The sequence below is a fragment of the Cheilinus undulatus genome, linkage group 9, assembly GCF_018320785.1.
Source record: "Cheilinus undulatus linkage group 9, ASM1832078v1, whole genome shotgun sequence".
NCBI classification, from domain to species: Eukaryota; Metazoa; Chordata; class Actinopteri; order Labriformes; family Labridae; genus Cheilinus; species Cheilinus undulatus.
In genome coordinates, this window is record NC_054873.1 from 12,447,857 (window position 1) to 12,467,747 (window position 19,891).

Genomic DNA, 19,891 nt, shown 5'->3' on the forward strand with positions numbered 1-19,891 from the left:
GGGTCCTTTCTGAATAATTTTCTAGGATTTTGTTAGGGTTGAGGAGGTGTAGGCTTGAGAAAATACAATTCGGACAGTTCAGAGTAGAGGGCCAAAGGAAAGGCACGGCTGGCGCACGTTGCTCAGGAAACTCCAACCCAGCATCACCCTGATTTTCACATTAGGCACTACCTAAGAAAGGGCGGTTTCAGGAAGTATTTGTGGGACGAGTGGCCATCATTGGGGAGTTGGCAGTAATGAAAGCAGATGATATGGTGAGGGGTCCAGTGTTTTCTCGTGTTTTAAACTGGATTTTAGTTTTATTTAAAGCATTTTGGTTGATATGTTTTTGTGTTTTAAATATGCCTACTTTTGGCCCACGTGCTGAGGAATTAAAGACTAAAATTACCAGGACGCACTCATCAGCAGTGCCTACCCTGGCATCACCAGGAGTTTTAAGCCTCCACGCTAGACTCCCTCCACCAGGTGTGATCAAGACCAAGTGTGAATGCCATGCCCAATCATAATGTAGGGTCATTTTTATTACCGTGAGTTTATGATTATTGTCATTCTTGGTAATGTTTTTGTTATTATTTTTAGGGTTGGGGCAGTAATTACCCAATGGTTAGACTTAGGTCTGTAATCCCCTTATGGTAAGGTTAAGGGGCTATAGCTGAACTGATTAAAGTCTAGGGGTTAGATTAAGTCCACTGACAAGACGTCTAAGGTCAGGGTTAGGCATGAGGTAAGGGTTGAGTATGGGCATAATTTTCACTGCCACTCCATTTGAGGAGTATTAAGAAGGAGAGCAGTAGATTCAGGAGAAGCCACCTGGTGTGGCAAACCTCCCCCTGGTGTGTCTTTTCTACTCTCTTCTCCCACTTGGATGGAGGGGGAGGTTGAGGAGAGAGCTGTCTTAGGCCTTGACCACGTGGAGATGAAAACGTTATATTCCTGTTTCATTTCAAAAAAGTTTTCCGTAAATACAGGATCGTTTCAGGAAATGTCCGTGTAAGCACGGAACCTGTGAAAATGACAGGAACTGTTGTAGTACATATGCCAAGCCTGTATATGGCGCTGTAATGCTGCCCAGAAATGCACCAAAAGAGAGAAGATCACAGAAAACTGACACAAACTTTCTTCTAGTTGCCCTTCTAGTTGTTCTCCATGTTGGATTTAAGAACATATGTTGTATGCTGTTCATGGTGGTTGTAAAGGAGAATCAGATTTTGCTGTAAAAGCCATTATAAGATCAATAGCTTCTGCAGCATGTACACACCCCCTTAATCCGCCATTGTTGTTTTGGTTCACAGGTGCATGCAGGGTAAGTGGGCTATGCTATGTGTGACGTAATCGTTTCAAGAAAGATGCAGTTGGCTGTCCACACGGAGACAAAACAGTAAGCGTTTACTGATTTTTTCACTCTAGGACCAAAAAGTAGTGATTACAGTTCCTAAAACACCATTTCCATGTGGATGAAACGCTGATATGACCAAAAAAAATTGCGTATACTCCTGAATTTGTCTCCGTGTGGACAGGACCTTAGAGTTAGGGATAAGGGTAAGGGTTGGGAGGTCAGGGTAAAATTCCAACTAAATACCAGAGAACTGACACAATATTACAAGGAATTATTTGATAACTAATACATTATTTTTAGACAAATACTTCCTTGATAAACCATATTTCTGAGTAATTTCTTAGTAAAATGCCAACTTATTACTAGGTATGCACCACTTATTAGGCTATTAAGGTCGACTAGAATAAAGCGCTGCCAATTATTATAACTGTTATCTAAGTACATATCAACAGGATAAATACAGTTTGACTAATTTTTAGTTCATGCCTCTCTTGATATAACTATATCTTCTGTATGTCTTTCAGCAGAGGTAAAATAAGGAAGTAATGCTTTTTGTCACCTACCAAATGCTGCTTCATTGTGGTCAAAGCTGTTTTCAGAAATGTACTTAAGCTTAAACTAAGCAGAGAGGAGCTCATCGTCTCTCTCAAAGACACTACAGAAGACTGCATGGATGGGGCCGAACAAGCTGCTCATTTTTCTGTAAGTCTCTGTGAATCAGACACTCTACAGCAGGTGTTTTCCACACCTGACTCAGTCCAGACTTTTGTTTCTTTACTTTTCCTCTAAAATGTCCTTATCAGCTGGGTTATGTAATACAAACCTGCAGATTCTGGGGAACATATGACTGAGGGACGACGATTTAGTGAGTAAAGTTCAGTATCCTTATGTTGCTTTGACATGCATTTGCTCTAAAAGATTTAATCTTTAATGTTGTGGTCAGTCGTTCTATGATGAAAGAATGCAAATGAGCTTCATACAAGTATGCTGAAAATGCTGTCTTATGTCCACTCCTCAGTATTCAAACAATCCCGGAGACTAAACCTGTTTAAATCTGACTTTTAGAAAGAGCAAAATACAGCCTTTAATGTTGATATTGGCTGTTACTTTGATTGCACTTCAATGTTTTTGTGCTGGTATCAGATGTTTTGATGGACGTCACTCCCCACAGTGAAACCCTGCGAAAGCTCCAGATGGGAATTTTTGCACGCTGACATCTCAAGTTGCCCCCTGTCTGCTGTTTTTCTGCTGACATGAAGTGCTCACAGAACATATTCTTTAACCCAGCAGCTGGTTTAAATTTGGCTTGTTGCTAATTCTAACCCCAACAGTAACAAAGAGGAAGCTGAGACAAACATGAAGGCAGCAGCTTCCTGTTGAAAAAAGAGATTCAGTCTTGCACTGTAACAGGAATTTAGGCCTGCACTTGTTGCCATCTGGTTGTGTACTATGACTTTAAACAAAGGGTTTTGTTCTCATCAACACTGGTTAAGTACACACAGAAAGAAATTCCCATCTGTATACATGCAATTGTGTTTATGGTAAAAAATATGTGATTACACTGATTTTAATCCTATGATGCCTGGATAAAAACCTGTATAAACCTTAAGAAAACTAATAAAGGTTACATTGCTTGTAATGTAGCTAAAATTTGCCAATAAGACAAGAAAAACTGACTTGTAGGGTGTTTGGATATCAGATGTTTTCATTCATCTTATTTCAAGACTCTCAATGACAAAAAAAAACTTTCTGCACTGGCACATTTTACAAATGATTACAAAAAAAAAACCCTTAATTTTTATTGAAATGAAACATTTATTCAGACATGTCAGAAAAATGGCTTACCCCAGGCCAAATGAGACATTTTGGCCTGAAATGAGACAACTCTACTTACTTGTGAGTTTGCAGTGCAACAATAAAATTAATTCTATTATTCTATTATTTATTTATTTATTTGGGAAAAAAACAATTAAAAAAGTAAAATAAAAACCCCGCTTTGATGCCAGAAAAAAAGATTTTTTTTTTAACAGAGTAATGTAAATTGAATAAAAAAATGTGTAATGCATAATAACTGACCATATTCATTTTACCCTCCACTGTTACAAGCCTTCCAGGGCTGGCTGCTAAGAAGCATCCCCACAGCATGATGCTGCCACCACTGTGCTTCGCAGTTGGGATGGTGTGTTTGTGGTGATGTGCAGTGTTTGGTGTCTACAAACATAGCATCTCGTCTGATGGCCAAAAAAGTGCCATTTTGGTCTCATCAGACCGAAGAACTTCCTTCCACTGCAACATGGACTCTCCCACATGCCTTTCCACAATCTCAAGTCCAGATTTAATCTGAGATTTCATAGTGTAATGGTAGCCAGGAATACTGGTTAAACGGTGGCTGGTGTCTTTTACTGTTGTCATTTGAGACACATCCACTGCACTGAGGTGATCCCTATTTCACTAATGCTGAAACTACTGAGACAAATTGTCTGGACCTCTATTGTATTGATCAGTCCCTTTAAAGGGGGTGAATATTTATGCAGTAACTTATTTAACATTACATTTGTTAAACTGGCAGTTTGCAGAAATCTGATTTCACTTAGACCTTAAAAAGCCAAATTATATTGACCATAGCAGATTTATAAGATCAATAAAAGGTAAAAAAAACAAACAAGGGGGTGACTACTTTTTTATAGGAACAGCACATGCTTTGGTTTTGGTGAATTTTCCTGCTAATACCTTCCAGCTACAGTCATATACAGGCCTCTGTTTCATAATAAAACTTCAGACAGAAGTCCAGCAGCACTTACAGTGATTGTGATAGTTTTGAAAGAAGGCGCCTTGGATGTGGTTGTACTCCAAATGGTTCAAACACAGCATACCATACCAGCGTTTTAGACTAATTTTAGCCAGATTTCTGAATATAGTTTATGTCATTGCCCAATTATGGGATAGTGTGGTAAAGGTACCAGCTGTTGACAAATTCCCATCACCTTATGCAACCTTATGGTTTTCAACATGTGACCATTTGCTGTTGGACATAAAAGTGTTTGTTCCCCCCAGAATCACACTGTTGGTCATGATGAGGGGGCTGCTCACACTCACGGCACTGTTTGTGGCCGTTCTCAGCAAGGACACCTTTGAGAGGTAAGTGGGCCTTCGGAGCCTCTCGGTAGTTCTGAGTTCTTGAGCTACCGTGTGCGCATTAAAGAGGAATAACAATTATTAATCCATATGTGGTGCCTTTAGTAAAATAAATTATGTACACTGTGACTCCCAGACTCATTTAAGTTCATTAAATCTGGTGTAATTGAGCAAGCAAGCACTTGGAAACCAAGGTAAGAGATCAAACTTTGAAATGAGACTGAGCCTTAGTGGTTGGGGTAAGAGGTGTTAAGACTGAGCCGATAAATGCTCCAAGAAAGTCTGGCTGCAGAGTTTTAATCTCTGACAGTTCTCTCACAGACCAATCATCTGTCATGTCTTATGTCTCAGAACGGAAATATACACTGAAACTTTTGAAATAAAACCAAATTAAACTTCTTTAGGGTAAGAGTAGGGTTAAGGTAAGGATACTAAAAGGTGAAATTTAAAAGCCTGACCTGCAAAACCTAATTTCAAAATGTTTAAAAAGCCAGGTAAACAGCCTGCTCACAGGATAAAAGCTTGTCCTTCATGAAAACATTCTAATGTAGCTAACGTAGCAGCATAGCTCCATTAGCTTCATAAACTATGTAGATGGTTTATGTAGATAGCTACATAGCTAACGTAGTTAAGATAGCTAAAGCTAAGCTCACAAAGCAGCTACTTAATCTACATGTCTACTTTATCTACATAGCAAATTTAGCTATAGTGACATTTGCTAAAGCTCATACAGCTAAAGCTTATGGGGCTATGTAGATAACGTAGCTACAGAGCTTAAGATTAGCCAACAAATCAGCTTTGGAATCTACATAGATACAGAGAATCTACATAGCCACACAAACTGTAGCTACGTTTGCTAAAGCTCAAATTTCTAATCTAACTTTGCCGCATACATAATGTGTGCATGTAGCTAATAATGTATGTATGTAGCTAACTTAGCTAAAGCTAAGCTCAAAACGCAGCTACTGATCTACATAAATATGTTATCTAAGTAACTAAGTTAGCTTTAGCTACATTTACTATAGCTCACTTTTTTCACTTGGCTACTTTGGCTTATGAAGTAACTTTAATTATGTAGCTACCATGTTAGCTGTAGCTAAATCTAACACAGCTAAATTGAGCCACCTTTTGTGTAACTACCTGTAGAAAGGGTCTATCCGTAATTTTGATCCTGGATTAGACCTCTGATCCTTTTTCCCTATTTTTTATTTCTGAAATGTTGCTTGGTCTGTTATGTGATTATTTTGTGAAGGTAACTGCAAGACTTGATTTCTGAATAAGGCTGAATTAAAAAAAAATCTAAAACTGAAAATACGTTGAACGAGTAGATTACGGTACTTCCTTTCTGAGATGAGTCTCTGAACAGTCTGTGAGAGTGGGCATCAGAGATCCATCTGTAGCCAGACCCCTCTCAAACTGACAAATCTTACTTCAGCGAGCGTATGCCGACATCTCAGTTGATTTGAAAGTCTTAAGTTGAGTAAAAGCAAAGTGAAACAATCTGGTTTTCTTTTTACAGGCATCAGGTGCTTCGCATCACTGCAAAGGATGAAGCCCAGTTGGCTCTTATCAAGGACCTGGAGGACATGCTTGAATTTAATGTAAATTTTCAGCATATGCCTACTTTTATATTACAAGACTTTTATAACTCAAACTCTTGGGGGACAAATTCCACCAGAGCTGGATTGATGCATGACATTGGTGTTCCTTTCAGCTGGATATCTGGAGGGGTGTTACCGATGTTACCAGTCCTGTGGATATCAGAGTCCCCTTTGAGAGCCTGCAGTCTGTCAAAATGTACCTGGAGTCTCAGGACATTGACTACTCAGTCATGATCAGAGATTTGCAGGTAATAAATCGCCCAAAGGTATGGATTATCTAATCCATGGAAATAAAACTAAATTTACCCCATTTGGTTTCAAATCTTACATGGGGTTTGAGCTGTATTTTGTCCACAGCTTCATCTTTGTTACAGATCTGACATAAAGAACCTCAAACTCAAATATGTATGTTTTCTCTTGCAGGTATTGCTCGATGAGCAGCAGGAGGAGATGGAATCTGCCACTCGTGTTGCTCAGCCCAAAAACACAGACAGCTTTGACTACTCCAACTACCACACTATCGACGAGGTTAGTCACCTGTATACACAAGAATAACCACTACTGACAACTCTGTAGTTCACAATTAATCCTTAGTAGAGAGGAAAATTTGACTGATTATTTGTGGCAGTCCAAATAGTTAATTTATAACTTGTCACGATGTCTCTAAACAATAATCTTGGATTTTCTAAATGTACAACAACAAAGAGTTTTTTTGTATTTTGGGGGGTAAAAAGCCAAATTACATTGACCATGGTTGATGTATAAACTCAGTTAAAGGTTACAACATCCAAGGGGGTGAATACTTTGTATAGGCACTGTATAAAGGCTTACCTGATGATCCACATCAGCACTGAATTTTGAATTTCAAACAATTCCATAATATTGCATATAAGGCCATTAAGTGCTAAATTAAAAAATATATATATATACTATAATGATTCTCATTTGAAAAGGACCTATCCTTTTCTGTAGATCTACAGCTTTCAGGATATGCTTGTGGCTGAGAACCCCAACTTAGTCAGCAAGATTGTGATTGGCCAGAGCTACGAGGGTCGCCCCCTGAATGTGCTCAAGGTAAAACATATCATTTATTAGTTTACTGTCTTAAATGCAACATTGCTCGAGTTTCCATTTTACTCCATGCTTCAGTTCAGCACTGGAGGAACTAACCGTTCTGCCATCTGGATGGACACCGGAATCCACTCGAGAGAGTGGGTCACTCAGGCATCCGGTACCTGGTTCGCTAAGAAGGTGACTTAATCATCTTAAGTTTTCCTAGCTTTTATCTCAATATCTTTGCAGATTCTGGTGTGATACTAACGAGACTGACATCTTCTTTTGGCAGATTGTGACTGATTATGGAACTGACCGTACTCTCACTGCCATCCTCAACCACATGGACATCTACCTGGAGATCGTGACCAACCCTGACGGTTTTCACTACTCCCTCAACAGCGTGAGTCTCAAAAGACTAGAATTTCTCCTAACTTTGAGAAGTGTTTCCTGTACCATTTACATTCTTGATGGTCAGTAGTCATTCATGCTACTTTTGAATTCATCATCTTCAAAGTTGGCATGAACAGAACCAATTGGTTATTTTCTGGCAAAGATTTTGCCTCAATGGGAAATGGATGGTATTTTGGGGCCCATCTTTTACTTCTGTGTGAACACTATGATATTGGCACTTCCTACCTGTTCACTGGCACTGCTCAGCAGTGCAACTTTTAAGCTAGTTCCTTCTCCCAAACTGAGTTTTTTTTGTGTAGGAATTGGAGCTGATAAATACTGAGGAGCAATTGGTTATACTGCAGTCATTGCAAAGCGATAAAGAGAGTAGACATACTGGAGGGCACAGAGCAAGAGACATGGATGAGGAAATGCATGTCTGATAATTTCAGGTTCCGTCAAGTAGAAATGACTAGGTGTGTCATTGTCTGCAGCCATTTATCTACCTCTATACACAACATGTCTGCACACATTACTCAGAGACTGGAAGTCACCAGTGCTACCCAGTCGACCAATCACAGGGCTTGTGGTCTGTATGGTTTCGACCTCTGCAGAGGGTTCAGGACTACGCAGACCTATACTATGGCATAGATTTACACAGAAGTATAAATCAGGTTTAACAATGTGAGATGTGGAACTTTAGCTGGATCTGAGAGGCAACACCTATCAACAGATTGTCAATCATGTTCCTTGCTAATGTCTCATCTGTTCATACACAGATATGCACTTATTTCTTACAGATTAATGATGAGTTCCTCTTGTTCATCTAGAACCGAATGTGGCGCAAAACCAGGAAGCCCAACCCTGGGTACAGCTGTGCTGGAGTTGATCCCAATAGGAACTGGGATGCTGGTTTTGGAAGTATGTTTACTCTTGTAGCTGAAAAATACTCTTCTATCATGATCATGTTTTTGAACCAAGTGTATGGAGGTGTAAAGACAGATGGTCTCTTTCATGTTTTTGCAGTTTTTCTGACACTGGTGTCATCCTTTTGTAGGTGTCGGTGCCAGTGGATACCCCTGCTCAGAGACCTACCATGGACCCTATGCTCACTCTGAGCCTGAGGTCAAGTCTATTGTGGACTTTGTGAAGGCCCATGGTAACATCAAGGCCTTCATCTCCATCCATGCCTACTCTCAGATGCTCCTGTACCCCTATGGCTACACCAGTACTCCTGTCAAGGAACAGGTTGAACTGGTAAACATCAAATCCCTTGCTTCTTATGACCGATTCATGAGACCAAACTTGGAAAATGGATGAAAGAGTTCTTCCTTTGACTCATGAGATTTTTAGTTTATCTAATGATTTTCCTTAAATGTTGAAGATGTAAGAATATGACAGAGAAAAGCTATATGTAGAAGTTATATATAACTGTTGTCACTTTTTATTACTATTTGCAGCACAACCTGGCTAGGTCGGCCATCACTAAGTTGGCTTCTATGTATGGTACTAGCTACAAATGCGGCAGCATCATCAGCACCATCTGTAAGTTTATACAGATTTTTTTTTTACAACAAAGTTTTTAACCTGCTTTTGAAAGTATTTAATGTTGCAGCCCCTAAGTAATACTTTCGTTGGTTTTGTCTTTGTTTAGTTGTATAAAATTAATGATATACACAGTTAATTTAATCTAAACACTGATTGAAGGAGTTTATGGTGTTAGAAAAAATCTTAAGAGAGTGCATTGTAAAGTCGTGTATCATCTGCATAGTTGTGGTCATTTATTCTATATTTCTGGATGAAATGGAAGAGTGGGAGCATGTAAATATTCAATAATAGTGGTCCAAGAATAGAGCCGTGGGGTACTCCACATTCAATACCAACTTTATTTGATTCAAAGTCTCCAATGGACACAAAGAAATCCAAAGCAAAGCTAGTTAAACTTTGAACGAATCTGTAACTCTTTTCATAACAATGAAAAGAATGTGTATCCTCCTGCTAGTTAACCAGAAAAAGAATGAGTAGCTAAGATATTTAACTATAGAATGAACAAAATCTTTTGTAATGCTCCAACCAGACCTTGATACTCCTCCAGGATGATTTTAATTCTGTTGGTGACTGTGATCTATTTTTGAAACCTGCTTTGGCTGTACTTTAGCTGCAAGCTAAAAGCCTGTATCGTTTTATTTAATATACAATACCCTCAACTATACCTCTTTTAATAACAGACCCAGCTAGCGGTAACACCATCGACTGGACCTATGACCAGGGCATCAAATACTCCTACACCTTCGAGCTGAGGGACACCGGCCGCTATGGTTTCCTTCTGCCAGCCGAACAGATCATTCCCACTGCCAGTGAGACCTGGCTGGCTCTGATGGTCATCATGGATTACGCCTACAATAACCCATACTGATCTGCGTGAAGGAGAGTGTCTGTATGCAGACTCACTGTGGAGAAATTAAACTGAAATCTTCATCATCATGCTCATTATCATCCTCATGACTCATTCAACACTGAACGACACAGACAAATAAAAGAGCGTGCTGGAAAAATGAAGTTCTCCATATGGTTTTAATTCTGTTCATGTGTATTTCTGACACACATTCACTCACTTTCATATCTCATATTTCTTATCTCATCTCTGCTTGTGTTTTTACCAATTATACACACAAAGGAGAAATATCATGGCTTTACCCTGTCCAGGCTTCATTTACACACTTTGCATATTATGATTAAATACGAAAGCAATGAAGATGTGCTCAGTGACTGGAAGGCTAAGAGGAATCCATGTGGAGCAGACACTGCCATGTCTGCCTTTACTTTTAGCATCTTGCAGTGCAGTAAAATTTATTGAAACTAAAAATCACACTCTGTGATAACAAGATACATGTTTAAATTATTCCTGGCGCTGGTCTGCAGTTGTTTCATGCTTGTTTGGACACCTATGATCAGAGCAAATGAGGGTGGGACTTTGATTAACAAAAACACAGGAGGCTTTGTAATGAAAAATAAATACGTTTTTACATTAGACTTTAGTATGGCTCACTAGGCATTAATATAAAGGTCTGCTTATGATGATGTGGATTGTTGAATTAAATTCTATTTTTGGTATAATATGCAAACTGGCTTCATATCATCATCATATCACATGTGTATCCCCAATTTACTCCTGCCTCCAAAATGTTCATACGCGTGGGTCAGAGATCTCTCATAGTGCACAGTTTACCATCAGGTCTGGTTTTTATAGATCACATGCTTTGTGTGGAAAGTGGCGCACAACTTCAGGCTGTTTTGTGCGTACGCAACAGAGACTCCTGGTTTATACAGAATCCTTTTACTCTCTTGAAGAAATTCAAAAATCCTTTAATCACTAATTTAATTACTCTGTCAGACATAAAGACATTATATGCACTTAATAAATTAGCTGTGTAGATATCTAAATATCTTCCTCTAGTTAACCATAGCTACATGCAGTAGATAACCTATCTACCAAAGTTTACATCGCTGTTTTGTGAACTTAGCTTTAGCTACTTAGCTCCATTGTCTATAGCTAAGTTATCTTTAGCATTGTGGGCTTTGGCAAACATAGCCAGAGCAAATGTAGCCACATAGATACCATAGACTGAGCTACATAGCTGCTTTTTTTTAGCTTAGCTTTAGCTATGCAGCTACATAGCTCTTATCTATGAAGCTGTTAAGCAGCTAATGGAGCTATATAAGCTGTGCTTGCTGCTTTACAATGTTTTCATGGAGGATGAGCTTTCTTTCTTTTCTTGTAAGCAGATTATTTATTTTTGGCTTTATTAGGTAATTAGGTTTTGCAGGTCAGGTTTTTGACTTTTAACTTTGGTATCCGTTACCTTAACCCTTACACTAATTCTAAACCGTGGTTTAATCTGATTTTAAAAGTTTTAGCGTGTGTTTTCCCTCTGAGATATAAGGCTTCTCAGATGAAGCTGTACAGCCTGCAGCCAGATTGTCTGGGCAATATTTGAATCTAATTAGACATATGAGCTAAAAAAGTCACACATCTTCTACTAAAAGCACCTTGAAAAGAGACTCACATAGGTTTAAAAAAAACCACAAAGCTGCTATCTATAAATTTTCTACATACAAAAATCTGGTATGACCTCATTATTTTAGCCTCTGTATTTTTAATGATAATGAACAGCAACTTTAACAAGCACGTTAATGTAAATATACTAATGCGATGACTATCAGTGAACTTTTTTAACAGCACCTTTGTTTCAAATTCTTCGCTGGCTCGATCACTGGCTTTTGATTGGGAATTTTACCACTTTTGCAATTTAACACACACTTAATGATTAAAACTGCAAAAATAATAAAAACACTGATATGAAATATGATCCAGCTGTACTTTTTGCTCTTTATTACTGGTTTTCTATCATCTTATGGAACTGTTGTTTCATAATTAATGTATGTATATAGCCTGTAATGTAATGTAATTAAGCTTAAACCAGACTGGAGCTTCCCAACAGAAACCCAGCACACATTGAACAACTCATTTAAACTGAGCACATGTTCACATTTGTCAAAAACATACGAGTCCATGGTGTAACTTCTGCTCTGGTATCTCTGGCGTGGGAAAGGTACAAGCTGTTGGCACACCTCCGCCACCTTAAGCAATATAGTGGTTTCTAACACGTGACCTCCATATGCTTAGATATATAAGCGTGCGTTAAATCCCACCAGGTTCACACTGTTGGTCATGATGAGGGGGTTGCTTGCTCTCACCGCGCTGTTTGTGGCCGTTCTCGGCAAGGATACCTTTGAGGGGTAAGTGGGCCTTTGGAGACTCCCGGTATCTACTGTGTAGTGTGCGAGTGAGCCATTGTGTATTTTACCTTTTGAATTGTAACTCTTAAATTCATCCTAGTTAGGTAAATCTAGAGCTATCAAGCTATACTGATCAATGTTCTCTAATCTTGGGTCTCTAACTCATTTTATAGTTGACAGGAGTTTGATTTTGGTGAGTTTGAAACACTGCATCCAAACTTCAAAAACATTTTCAACATTGTTTTTTAACTTGGTCAAACCTGCGAAATCTGTAAGAATCTACATCCATCTGCTGTCATTAAATTTAGGAGTCATTTGTCAGCATGATTAATCATTTTGGAAATAGAAGGTATGCACTGACTTCACTTTCAATGCTTTAGAAGTTGGCTGGGTGGCAAAACAGCCTGAAACACTAGCGTATACTCAATGGCAGGGAACTGAGGGAAAAGAGACTAATATTGGCTTAAATTAGAGATATTTGGACTCAACATGAATCCACACTGATCCACATCACGAAACAGAGCCATAGTTTCCATCCCAGGCACACATCTGCCTGGTACATCAGTGCTGGATGCGAAGCTGAATTAACGTCAAAGTTTTGTTTATACAAAAGCTTTAGATCAGTTGTTTCTCAGTATTTCAGGAGTTTCATTTACTTTTTTTTACTTTAGCTTATTTGTAAAGACAAAAGTGACAAAGTGGCATAGCATAGCTCTCAACCTTCACATTATGTTAAACTGTTATAGAGTCAGATATGTCCACTTCGTGAACACAAAAGTTACTTCAAAATTTAGACATCAAATTTGTTTATTATGGATAATTTATTTAATCTGTGATAAATGTCAGTGAACTTGAAAATTTCTTCAGCCCATAAAAAACAGTCATGTTAATTCGGTGTCATGGGACAATTATTACAGCCATAATACGCAACACATTGCCATTAAGTGCCTGTCACCTTAGATTTCATTTTACCATCTGCTCGGTCTAAAGGTCTTAATTTTTATTTTAAGGTAAGAGGAAGGAGCGGAGTTTAGATTTTATTCATCACAAACTGAATGCTTGTTGCATGCTTCACCTTGTGGCTCTATAGACGTACTATTACGACTCTGAATATTTCTGTAAACTTATTCCATCAGCTGATGATCTGTACTGACTGCTCTTAACATCAGGATGCAGTTATTAAAAATATACCAATTTTAAGCTGAAGTAACAACACTTACTGCTTACTCTCTACTGAGTCCTGTCACAGAACAAACTTTCTACCACTCAGTGGCTAGAACTGCAGAAACTCGTGCTGACTGTGACGTCCCATGCATACCCTCTATAGAACTTCTATATTATCACGGTTTTATAGATTCAGATATGCAAATGTTTTGGGCCTCTACAGTTTAAAAGTAGACAATGAACTGATAAGACAGTGGTGGAATACCTACTTATAGGGGGGTATTCATTTGCGTAACAGACACAATGACGTAACTAGACATTTCTAGGAAAGGTTGGCTTTTAATGCCTTTATTTTATAAAGGATGAAAGCACATAGAGTCAGAAACAAAGATGAGAGAGTGGGGGTATGACATGCTGGAAAGAAGCCAAAGGCTAGATATGTTCCCAGACGAACATGGGGTGCAACCTAACTGCCAGGCCATCTGCAAGGCATTTTTAAAAATACTTACTCAACTCCTATGTAGGAGAGAGGCCAAGGCTCAAGCCCAGCTCACAGCCCTGTAGCCAGGGCTACATGGCCCTTCATTTTTGCGGAAGTACACTCCAGCAAAAGTATTATAAGAAATCTCCCAGAACCTCTGAAATCATTGGTGAGATTTGAAAATCAAGACAACAATGTGATATCATAATGTAATGGAAAGAATTAATAAAAGAATTTTCCCCAAAAAAATCAGCAGTCAGAAATGGAGCCGAGCCTCAGTGGTCAGGGCAAGGGTCGTGTGAAGAATGAGCCTGCAAATAGTCATTCTTTGTGCAATATTTGCACAAGCAGAAAATCTAGAAGTGTCAAATCTTACTAAAGCTGGCCTGTGCCAACCTCTGTCTTGCTTTAAGATTGAGTAAAAACATGTGAAACACTGCGGTTCTTTCTGCAGGCATCAGGTGCTTCGTATCTCTGCAAAGGATGAAGCCCAGCTGGCTCTTATCAAGGACCTGGAGGACATGATCGAGTTTAATGTAATTATTCTGTCTCTTCTTCTTTTATAATAATATACTTCTTTAAGCTCTTGTGGAATAAGTTGAAACAGAGTTGATTTGTAATGATATTTTCTACAGCTGGATGTTTGGAGGGGTGTGTCTGATGTTGCCAGTCCTGTGGATATCAGAGTCCCCTTTGAGAGCCTGCAGTCTGTCAAAATTTACCTGGAGTCTCAGGGAATTGACTACTTCATCATGATCAAAGATCTGCAGGTTATGCTCGATGAGCAGCAGAAGGAGATGGAAAATGCTCGCGTTGCTCAGCCCAAAAACACTGACAGCTTCGACTACAAAAACTACCACACCATCGATGAGGTTAGTCACCATGTCTACACAAGAGTGAACACTACTGACAACTTTGTAGTTAGGAATTAATCCGAGATGAAAAGTAGAGTGATTATTCAGGACTTCTTGCTGCACATCGATCTGCACAGTTGACTTGTGAGGGCCAATATTAAAGGCATTTCTTCACTGAGCACTTGTCATTTCAGAAGGCCACAAGTATTTTGTGTTTACTTTAAACCTCAGCTGTGATAATATCCATGGAATTAATACCCTAATTAATAAAGTAATTTATACCCTATCAAGGTTTGATACATCCAAAAGTCATAGATGAAAAACCCACCTACATTTGGGCCTACATGATTACTTCTGTGGCTGTAGTCAGGGCTGAAATGCACACATATCAAGGAAGAGTGCCACCGGCAGACAACAGAGCTTTGAATAGGAAGCAATTAACAGTGCAAAACAGACGCGGATGCACAGCAGCACAAATGTATCTTACCAGTCTAGTCTTGATTTGGGATGTTTGAAAAAGCCAAAAGTACACACTCGTAGAACGTTATGATGAGTCGTGGGCCCAGAAACCATGACTGATTGTTCTCCTTAATAGTCTTTAAGTTGAAGCTAGAACTATATCACTGTGCACTGCAAAACAGTAACGCAAGGGCAGAAAGGCAGATGTCCAAGTGTCCTGGTTATTCACATCATTAAAAACTGTAAGGGCTTACCTGATGATCTACACCAAAACGCTGACTTTCCATCACTTGATAATACTGCAACCAATTATGTTAATATATGCAGCCAGTGAAAGACCTGGGTTTTGTTCATTTCTGTAGATCTACAGCTTCCAGGACATGCTTGTGGCTGAAAATCCCAACCTAGTCAGCAAGATTGTGATTGGTCAGAGCTACGAGGGTCGTCCCCTGAATGTGCTCAAGGTAAATCACTCAAACCTGCTTATTAGTTTGGCATTAGTTTATTATCAGTCATTTTGTAATTATATCAGGAAGGTCCTCCTACGCCATTGTCTTAACCTGAGTTTTGCTCGACTTCTCTTTTTCCCCTTTTAGTTCAGCACTGGAGGAACTAACCGTCGCGCCATCTGGATTGACACTGGAATCCACTCCAGAGAGTGGGTTACTCAGGCCTCTGGCACCTGGTTTGCCAAGAAGGTGCTTTAATCATTCCTATTTCAGTCCTTGCGGTTTCTGTTGCAATGCAGATGTGACTAGCATGCTCTTCTTTTGGCAGATTGTGACTGATTATGGAACTGACCCTACTCTCACGGCCATCCTCAATAACATGGACATCTACCTGGAGATCGTGACCAACCCTGATGGCTTTGCCTACACCCACAGCAGCGTGAGTCTCCAAAAGTTTGAATATTTCTAACTGTAATAAGTATTCATTTCAACATTTGAATTCTTGATGGACAAGGTTTGGGTCAAAGTTGGCATTCTGACAAAGATTTTGCCTGTCCTGGCAATTTTTGGTTTGATCCCTTTGGCCTGTACATGATTGTTATCCTGCCTCTCAACCAAAGCCTGCTCAAACAAACCTATGGCTAAGATATCTTGTTTCTTGCTAATGGCTCATTCAATCTTATATAGACATGTTTCCCTCTCAGCGATGAAGTTGTGTGACTTTAACATCATGAGTTCCTCTCCTCCAAACAGAACCGTATGTGGCGTAAGACCAGGAAGCCCAACCCTGGGTACAGCTGTGCTGGAGTTGATCCCAACAGAAACTGGGATGCTGCTTTTGGAAGTAACGTTTACCTTTGTAGCTGAAAAATAGTAACGTGCCACATGAATTTCTTTGATGTTCTTTCTTTGACTGATAGTAAATTCTATATTCTATTCTTACGCCGGTGCCATTACTTTGTAGGTGCCGGTGCCAGTGGATACCCCTGCTCAGAGACCTACCATGGACCCTATGCTCACTCTGAGTCTGAGGTCAGGTCTATTGTGGACTTTGTGAAGGCCCATGGAAACATCAAGGCCTTTGTCTCCATCCATGCCTACTCTCAGATGCTCCTGTACCCCTATGGCTACACCAGGACTCCAGCTCAGGACCAGGTTGAACTGGTAAACATCAAACCTTTTGCCTTTTATGACTAACTAATGGTTTTCCTGTAATGCTAGAGATGTAAGAACATGACAGAGAAATATCAAAAGCTATACCTAATAGTGATATGTGACTCTCATCACTTCTTATTGTTTCTTGCAGCACAACCTGGCTAAGAAGGCTATCACTAACCTGGCCTCTATGTATGGTACTAGCTACAGATATGGCAGCATCATCAATGTCATCTGTAAGTTTATGCAGAAACTTTAATGAGTAATTTTTTGTAACCTACCTCTTAGTTGTTGTAAGTAAATGCTATTATGTCTCTTTAAAGAGGAAAAGTAGAAGGCCTACTTAGATAAAGTTTAAACACTAGAACTTCTAACAATGTCTTTTTTTAAACCAAAACCTAACCAAAGGCTGCCTGTAAGAGGGATAAAAGACCATTATCTGTATCTCTGTCAATCACAGACCAGGCTAGTGGTAGCACCGTGGACTGGACCTACAACCAGGGCATCAAGTACTCCTACACCTTCGAGCTGAGGGACACCGGCCGTTATGGCTTCCTCCTGCCCGCCAGTCAGATCGTCCCCACCGCCAGCGAGACCTGGCTGGCTCTGATGGCTATCATGGACCACACCTACAACAACCCATACTAATCTGTGTGTGAGAGAATGTGAGAATGGAAATCCCTGTTTTTTGTTGATTTTGTTTTAGAAGAGTCCCCCCAAAATGTTTTCTTTAAACCAAATATCCCCATCATGATCATGACTCATTGGATACTGAACAATACAAACAGTCAAATAAAAGAGCACACTGGAAAACTGCAGTTCCCTTTTTTCTTGATGGTTTTAAGTCTATTCTTGTGACTTTTTTGACACATATTTGTGCACTTACCCACCTCTGTCTGCATCAAACCCAGTTCTTTAAACTTGCAAGGATGTCATCACTGAAATCTGATTTTTTTCTGCTTTTAACAGACATACTCCTTTTATTTAGACTATTCAACCAGAAAGTCTCTTCTTTAAGGGGCCAATAAGATGAGTCAGGTATCAAAAGTATCGTTCCTTCTTCATTTTGATAGGCCAGTGGACGTAAAGTCCACTATCATTCCACTTTATGAAATTTTCAAGGAAACAGCTCTCCAAGACAAAAACCTCCTCAAGCAGTGGGTTAAAATAGCCTTGAAAATAAGAATATGCCAAAGAAACAACTTGGTTATACAGAGTACAATGTTGAGTTAGGGCAGGGGTGTCCATACTAAGGCCCGGGGGCCAAATCCAGCCATTTGCCTATTTTCAATCAGCCCGCAGCAAGTCCTAAAACATAAACGAAAAATGGCCCACATTTGAACATGGAACTTGTGCTTTAATATAGTGCATAGTTTATCTGTGTTTTCTTATTTATAGACGAGTACAGTTTTGTGTTACCTTGGGGGCTCGCCCGGGAAGGTAACACAAAACTACACTCGTATGTCAATTAGGAAACAGAAGAAATTTTATTTTGTGAAGACAGTATGAATTTATTTGGATTAGCGTATGTTTTACTTTCAGCACTAGGCCAGGCTACTGTGATGATTCTGTAAACAAACATTTTGACACAACAATTCATTAATTCACTTTTTTTGTGACTTAACTTTAAAGCATGTCAAATCACTTAGTGTATCTTGTATCTACAAATTGGGCTGGACTGACTGACTTTGAAATCATAAAGGGGGTGGGGGTGTGTGTGAAAGTGGCCCCGCCATCCTTGAAATTTTCTGTATGTGGCCCTCGGCAGAAAAAGTTTGGACACCCCAGAGTTAGGGCCTTCAAATGTATTTACCTCAATTGTAAACAGAATCAAATGATATCAAGGCGAAGAGATGATTCATGTATCTACATAGTAACAATGTAGTTGATCAGATTAACAGGGGCAGCACTATGTTTGGTAGCAAATGAAAAACAAGGTTAATCTATGAGATACATACCCAGCCACAACTTTAACTTAGATTTAAGGTATTTTTAAGATGATGCAGACTAAATCACATCGAACTGAAATGTAAAAACAGACAGCAGGTTCGATTTCTTTTGTCTTTGAGCTTTTAACCATCATGAAGTTTGTGTTGTCAGATTGAAAATCCATTTAGACTCTCAAAGAATGTCCTTTACTTAGGGCCTTCTGTAAAGTCAGGAAATCTGATACTATGTAGGAGCGGTTAGATATATAACAGTATCATCTGCATATAAAACTTGCAATGGAAACATTCTAACTCATATTGTTAAAAGTCTATTTAACAAGAAAAGTTTGGTAACTGTTGCATTATTTTCTCTCATTTTCAAACACTGTTGTTTAGATAAAGAATGAACGTGGGTACTGCCAACATTTGTACACTTGATTTAACATTAATTTACAAGCAAAATCTTAATCAAGTCATCATTTGAGTTAAGACCGATGACGAGTACAAATCACAAACATAGTTTATTTAAATGCACAGTATGCATTGAAAAGATCCAGAAATAAACTGCTTATGAACCATGCAACAAGCCACAACCAGGCTAATTAGCCATTTTCCTCCTTCATTGACACTGAAGATGTGACAGAAGCATTGTCTCCATTACCCCTAGAAATGCACAAAAAAAAAAAAAAAAAAGAAAAAATGGAAACACCTGAATTTCGAAAAAATTCTCAAATATTGCTGAAAAGTTTTTAGGCTCCTACAATGAGATTTTTCAGATGTTTCGATATAGAAATATGTCGAAAAAGTGCAATGGAAACACCTTTTCTGCATTTACAAGCTCCAGGACATAGGTATGGTATCACATTACCAGTTCAGTCTGAGACAACATGGCTCGGTGCGTGCGGACAGAAGAGGAGACCAAGACTTTTTTTTAACATCATACTTACACCCTTATACGTGGCTTTTGCCATACAAATGGACTTTGCCTCTCAACTATCATCTGGTGCTTTTGTCTTTTGTTCAAAATGATCAAGACAACCGCTGTAGATATAATCATAACTGTAACAACACACAACAGGTTTT

At 39.1% G+C, this 19,891-nt stretch overlaps 2 protein-coding genes across 4 annotated transcripts; both read left to right on the top strand.

Annotated features, from left to right (window-relative positions):
* The first annotated feature begins 1,942 nt into the window (after positions 1-1,942).
* LOC121515132 (carboxypeptidase A1-like) lies at positions 1,943-10,058 on the top strand. 3 transcript variants are annotated; one of them, XM_041795744.1, is made up of 13 exons: positions 2,001-2,038; positions 2,166-2,201; positions 4,391-4,474; positions 5,991-6,072; positions 6,186-6,320; positions 6,496-6,600; positions 7,045-7,146; positions 7,222-7,323; positions 7,418-7,528; positions 8,349-8,439; positions 8,576-8,775; positions 8,979-9,063; positions 9,747-10,058. In XM_041795744.1, exons 3-13 carry the CDS (start codon positions 4,407-4,409, stop codon positions 9,932-9,934), a joined length of 1,269 nt encoding a protein of 422 aa, XP_041651678.1. In that variant the 5' UTR covers positions 2,001-2,038; positions 2,166-2,201; positions 4,391-4,406; the 3' UTR covers positions 9,935-10,058. The 3 variants fall into 3 exon arrangements, with proteins under 3 accessions (XP_041651677.1, XP_041651678.1, XP_041651679.1); XM_041795743.1 differs by lacking the exon at positions 2,166-2,201 and having other exon boundaries at positions 1,943-2,038; XM_041795745.1 differs by lacking the exon at positions 2,001-2,038 and having other exon boundaries at positions 2,139-2,201.
* A 2,167-nt stretch (positions 10,059-12,225) lies between these two features.
* Positions 12,226-17,698, top strand: LOC121515702 (carboxypeptidase A1-like). Its single transcript, XM_041796612.1, has 10 exons — positions 12,226-12,318; positions 14,418-14,499; positions 14,599-14,835; positions 15,639-15,740; positions 15,873-15,974; positions 16,054-16,164; positions 16,479-16,569; positions 16,690-16,889; positions 17,032-17,116; positions 17,341-17,698. The coding sequence occupies exons 1-10, from the start codon at positions 12,251-12,253 to the stop codon at positions 17,526-17,528; spliced, it is 1,266 nt and encodes a 421-aa protein (XP_041652546.1). The 5' UTR covers positions 12,226-12,250; the 3' UTR covers positions 17,529-17,698.
* The last annotated feature ends 2,193 nt before the right edge of the window (positions 17,699-19,891 follow it).